At 37.7% G+C, this 6210-nt stretch overlaps 1 protein-coding gene across 1 annotated transcript; it reads left to right on the top strand.

Moving 5' to 3' along the window:
- Positions 1-1414: 1414 nt before the first annotated feature.
- Positions 1415-3512, top strand: LOC133867742 (polyphenol oxidase, chloroplastic-like). Its single transcript, XM_062304508.1, has one exon. The coding sequence runs from the start codon at positions 1449-1451 to the stop codon at positions 3264-3266; it is 1818 nt and encodes a 605-aa protein (XP_062160492.1). The 5' UTR covers positions 1415-1448; the 3' UTR covers positions 3267-3512.
- The last annotated feature ends 2698 nt before the right edge of the window (positions 3513-6210 follow it).

Genomic DNA, 6210 nt, shown 5'->3' with positions numbered 1-6210 from the left:
CGAATCGTATTTGGGCAGAAAAGATATCAAATTTCCATTTCACTCGTCCCCAAAAAATTAAATAAAAAATATTTTATCATTTTTACACATTTTACATCACATTAATAATTTTTTATTACTATTCAAATAAAAAAACTTACTACAAAATAAAATTTTTTCACTTTTCTATAAAACATTCTCAAATTTTATATCATATCAATAACTTTTTATTACTATTCAAATAAATATTTAATTTTCCACTTACTTCCCAAACAGCAAATGAGCATTCTTAACAGCTTCCCTTCCCTTCCCCTTCATTTTTCCTAAATGTAGGGAATAAAACTACTTTTTACTTCCCTATCAAAAAATACCCCACAGCAACTTCCCTTCATTTTTCACTATATCATTAAAATATTATTTTGTTACTTTTACTTTAATTAAAGGTAAGAAAAGAAGGAGATAAAGTAAGAGAGAGATTATATTTTTAGAATAAACAATTGAATGGGAGGTGAACAGTGTTTTCCAATGCATTGGGAAGCACTGTTCACTTCCTAGGGAACAGATAATTGTAGGGAAGCTGATGTGGGATGGTTTTTTTGACTTTTTTTAAATTTTTCCTAAAATTTAGGAAACAGATCCCTTGTAGGGAAGCTGCTAGTAATGCTTTGTGAGAGCATTCCTAACAGCTTCCCTTCCCTTCCCCTTCATTTTCCCTAAATGTAGAGAATAAAACTACTTTTTACTTCCCTATCAAAAAAACCCCATAGCAGCTTTCTTTCATTTTTCCCTATATCATTAAAATATTATTTTGTTACTTTTACTTTAATTAAAAGTAAGAAAAAAAAGGGATAAAGTAAGAAAGAGATTATATTTTTAGAATAAACAATTGAATGAGAGGTGAACAGACTGTTCACTTCCTAGGGAACAGATAATTGTAGGGAAGCTGTGTGATGGTTTTTTTGACTTTATTAAAATTTTCCCTAAAATTTAGAGAACATATCCCTTGTAGGGAAGCTGCTAGTAATGCTCTTAGTAAAATTGTTAAAAAGTGATTAATGTAATATAAAATATAAAAATTTTTAAAAGTGAACTTTTTCTTTTTCAAGAAAAAAAGAAAAAGAGAGTGGAGCATAAATATATAGCCAATCTTTTGTGTATTTTGTTATTGAGTAATGATTCAATATCACCCAAAGATACAACTGTTCATCATTTTGCCTATGTGGTAAGGGTGGTCCTCCACTACCTTTTGAGAATTTTTTTTTTTTTTTTAATTTTTAATTTTTTTTTTTATTTTTTAGAGAAATAAATGAAGAGGGTTCCTAATGGTAAAAAATTATTTAGGTGATAATAAATCATTAATCTTTGTTTTTTCCTCATCTTTCTCACGAATCCGTACTTGGAAAAGTCTTACAAAGTTCCTGCTTAAAAGCAGAAGGCCTTAATCCTTACCTTCACACCAAGACCAGGCAATGGCTTCTCTCTGTACCCAACCAATCTTCACTACCACCCAGACTGTGGCCGGCACCACCAGCACCTCTCCCAGGTTCTCATTCTCTTCTTTTTATCCAAAAAACCCCCAGATTTCAAAATCAGGGAAGCGGAACCATCCCCAGCTTGTTCCAAGAGTACTGGCATGCAAAGCCACAAAGGGTGACCAAAACCTTACCTCTGGCTCCAAAGATGGACAACCTCCTCAAGGGAAATTCGATAGGAGAGATGTGCTCATCGGCCTCGGAGGTCTCTACGGTGCTGCCAGTCTTCACAATGACCCGGCTGCGTTGGCAGCCCCGGTGTCAGGGCCAGACATAACAAAATGTGGGCAGGCAACCATTACTGAAGGGTCAACAATCAATTGCTGCCCAACAGGATCCACAACGATCACAGACTTCAAGATACCCTCAAACCCTACCGTGCGTGTGAGGCCTGCCGCACATTTGGCGAACAAGGATTACATAGCAAAATATAACAAGGCCCTCAAGCTCATGAAAGCCCTCCCAGCCGATGACCCACGTAGTTTCTCACAACAAGCCAACGTTCACTGCGCCTATTGTAATGGGGCATATGACCAAGTCGGATACTCAGACCTTGAGTATCAAGTTCACGCTAGTTGGCTCTTCTTCCCGTTTCATCGCTGGTACTTGTACTTCTATGAGAGGATCTTGGGCAACCTGATTGGCGATCCCACCTTTGCCATGCCATTCTGGAACTGGGACGCCCAACCCGGCATGCAAATCCCAGCCATGTTTGTAGACTCCACCTCACCACTCTACGATGTCTACCGCAACGCAAATCACCAGCCGCCGACACTGATCGACCTCGACTACAGCGGTACAGAGGATTCAACAAGTTCAGTAGACCAAAATCTCAACATCATGTACCGGCAGATGGTGTCCAACAGCAAGACCGCTCAGCTATTCCACGGCACCGCTTACCGTGCCGGGGATGACCCTGACCCGGGTGCTGGCTCACTCGAGTCCACTCCTCACAATAACATCCACTTGTGGTGCGGTGACCCGAACCAGCCTAATATCGAGGACATGGGGAATCTTTACTCCTCCGGTAGAGATCCACTCTTTTACGCTCACCACTCGAATGTGGACCGAATGTGGACCATATGGAAGACGCTAGGAGGGAACCGAAAAGATTTCACAGACACTGATTGGTTAAACGCCGACTTCATCTTCTACGATGAAAATGCTCAGCCTGTTCGTGTTTATGTTAAGGACTGCCTTGAAACTAAGAAGCTGGGCTATGCTTATCAAGATGTGGATATTCCATGGCTGAAAACTAAGGCAACTCCTCGCAAATCTAAAAACGTCAAGAAAGTAGCGACGCTTTTTCCTTCAGGACGTGGGGGTGTTGCGCTTGCGGCTGCATCATCTGCAAGCCTTGCGTTTCCAGTTGTTTTGGACAAGGTGATAAGCACTGTGGTCGCTAGGCCCAGCAAATCGAGAAGTAAACGTCAGAAGGAAGAGAAGGAAGAGGTGTTGGTGATTGAAGGCATCGAGTTGGAGAAAGCTGCGGTGGTGAAGTTTGACGTTTATATTAATGATGATGTTGACACTCCCAGCAGGCCAGACAAGACGGAGTTTGCAGGAAGCTTTGTGCACGTGCCGCATCAGCAGGCGCATGCGAAGAAGAAGAAGACCGCCCTGAGATTGGGGATCACCGACTTGTTGGATGACTTGGGAGTTGATGGCGATGACGACGTCGTTGTCACTTTGGTTCCTCGGCAAGGTACAGGGCTGGTCAGCATTGGTGGAATCAAGATTGAGCTTCTTTCTTGATCTGCTTCAGGTGGTTTGTTCTTTCGCCATTATCATGATCCTTGCTTATTAATAAACTTAACGTAATATTATTATGTGTTTCTACTTTTTCTGTTCTGAGGCTCTGAGCAATATGTATTTCTACTTTATTTTAGAGGGTCATGATTGGTTTCTGAAGTCTCGAGTTTGTTTGAAGGTATCTACGTAGTTACATATTAATGTAACTATGACTTATGTAAAAATAAATAAAAATGGCCTTGTAGTCTACGCCTTATTTGAGTGGAATATATATATATATATATTAATCTTATATGCTTTGAATATGCAATTTGCAAAAAATCCCTATTTTCAGATCCTATGATCCCAGAGGTAGCAACTATACTTGCATTTAGGGGTGTGCAGCGGTTCGGTAGGCAGTTAAATCGGCTAAGTCGGTTCGGTTAACCGACTTGGTCGGTTAAGTCGGTTAATTTACCGACAAGAAATATTTTCGAAGTTTTCGGTTAACTCGGTTAAGGCGGTCGGTTAATCGGTCGATAGGCGGTTGATTAAGACGTCGGTTAATGGTCGGTTAATTGGTTTAGGTCAATTATGCCTTAAATGGGCTTTTTGGTCCTTCTTAATTTGTCTCATTTTTTAATGGGTCAAAATAATTTTAAAAATAATTTTAAGGCCTTTATTTGTCGGTATTTGCTAGTAGCCCAAGCTGTCCAGTAGGCCCAGCACCACCACACCACTAGTCCATTGTCCACCACAAGCCAATGCCAGTGACTCATTCAAAATTTCAAATGAAAATGAAAATTATTGAATATTCTTATACCTTGTCAACCTTGAGTCATTTTTACATAATTTTTTTTAAAAAAATAATACATAAAAACAGGAAAAAAAAAAAAAAAACTGGAAAAGTGGAAAACACAACATAATTACTTAAAAAATCCATTTCAGCAAAAAATAAAATGGAATGGAGAGGGGTTAGGTAATGGAAATGGATGAATATATTTATTATTATTATTATTATTATTATTATTATTTTAAAAAAAAGAAGAAGAATTGAAACAACGTCGTTTCGGTTAGGCGGTTCGGTTAACTGGTCGGTTAATTGTCGGTTCGGGTCGGTTCGGTAATTCGGTTAACCGCTTAACCGGCCGCCTATCGAACCGACCAGTTTTCGGTTAAAAGATTCTCTTCCGACTACTGAATCGAATTTTTTCGATTAAGTCGGTAGGCGGTCGATGCCGGTTCGGTTGCGGTTCGGTAGGCTGTTAATTTGCACACCCCTACTTGCATTTCAGGGTATGGTGAAATTCCTTCTTGAAGCAGCTTGGAACCCTTGAATAAGGTACTGTTGCATATTCTTATGATGTCATTGATGACTTACATGACTTTGAAATAACAAATCCTAAGGAATGACTTACAAGACTCTTATGATGTCACCGATTACTCAAATCACTATGAAATAAGGGATACTAATCCTGATAACGAACGGGCAGAGAATGAGAGAGGGGAGTCCTGAAATGCCCACCCGGGTGTTAGAGAATATATTGATACCGTATATTACGGTACTTTCCATATATTGAAAGATTTGATTTAATCCTCATTAATTGTAATTGATTATAATTAAATCAGATTTGAATACATTCAATTCTGATTTGATTATATTCTCTCTACATACCATTTTGTATTCTCTCTAAATCCCTATAAATATGGATCGTTTGTATTGTAAATAATCAAGCAATAAAAACAATATGTAGCTTATAGGGCTTTCGTGTGTGGATGTAGGCATACTGCCGAACCACCTTAAGTTTGTGTCTTTTATTATTTTCGCAAGTCTCTATTTTCTATTATTCTGCTTTATTTTATTTTAGCTGTATGTTTTCTTTCATGGTATCAGAGCTAATAGGCTAACGTCAATTGTTAGATTCTGGGCTAAGTTTTTTTTTTTTTTTTTTTTTTTTTTTTTTTTTTTGTTTATATTTTTTGTAATTTATTTATTTCTATTTTTTTTAGTTCTTTTATTTCCTTGTTATTTCTTTTTGGTTCAGGTTGTTTTCACAATCACGAAACCCTTATTTTCTTTTATTTTTCTGTAATTTCCTTTTTCTTTTTTGGGATTGTTTTTACAATCACAAAATTCTTTTAGTACTGTTCCTTGGTTTCTTGCCCATGTCTCTCTGAGTCACAGAGAATAGCATTACTTTTTCTTGTCTCTATGTTTTAAGCTTATATTCTTAGGAAAGACTTGTGCTTCTTCCTCTCTTTCCTTATTTTTCTCATGGTTCTGTCTCTAATCCCATTATATCATATGGCAAAACCATATGAGACAGTAAGTTTTTTTTTTTTTTTTTTTTTTTTTTTTTTTTTTTTTTTTTTTGTTTAAAAAGAAGAAGAAGAAGGTGTCGAGTCGTTCTGCCCAGTGTCGTTTCCTGCAGAGTGGGCTAGTTTGTGTCCACGCCTTTGTACGTCGGAGATCTTACATAGAACGTGGCCGATTAGCAGCTCTACAACTTTTTCAGCCACATTGGTTAGGTGATCGTTTCTATCAATACAAAGGTGATCGTTTCTATCAATTAATAAATTTTTCTATCAAGTTTTTCCGGTGGAGGGGATTGTTTCGGTACCGTAGATCGTTTTCCTTTGTATTTGATTTTATTTTGTTGTAATCTGATGATGAAAAAAAAAGGTCAATTGGCTTCAAGTGCCTCCTTTGGAGGCGCGTCACTTCTTTTTTTTTTTCTTAGTTTCAAAGTGTGGTTAAACCCTAAAGATTGTAAGGGAGACAACAACAAAAAAAAAAAGTGAAATACGAGAAGAAAAGAAAAAAGAAAAAAGAAAGCCCAAAAAGAAAAGAAAAAAAGAGGCCAAAGTTGCCCACATTGTTCTGGCCCTTTGTTGGCCCATTACTTACGCTCGGCCTTTGTGGTATTGTTTCAAACCCAGGCCCATTTCAGTCCATTGTTGGCTTTCA

The sequence above is a fragment of the Alnus glutinosa genome, chromosome 5 (assembly GCF_958979055.1).
Source record: "Alnus glutinosa chromosome 5, dhAlnGlut1.1, whole genome shotgun sequence".
Taxonomy (NCBI): domain Eukaryota; kingdom Viridiplantae; phylum Streptophyta; class Magnoliopsida; order Fagales; family Betulaceae; genus Alnus; species Alnus glutinosa.
Note: the sequence above shows the minus strand (reverse complement) of the source record. Positions and strands in the feature narration are given on the sequence as shown.

Coding starts and splice junctions, on each gene's coding strand:
- LOC133867742 (XM_062304508.1), top strand. CDS start 1,449: ATGGCTTCTCTCTGTACCCAACCAATCTTCACTACCACCCAGACTGTG.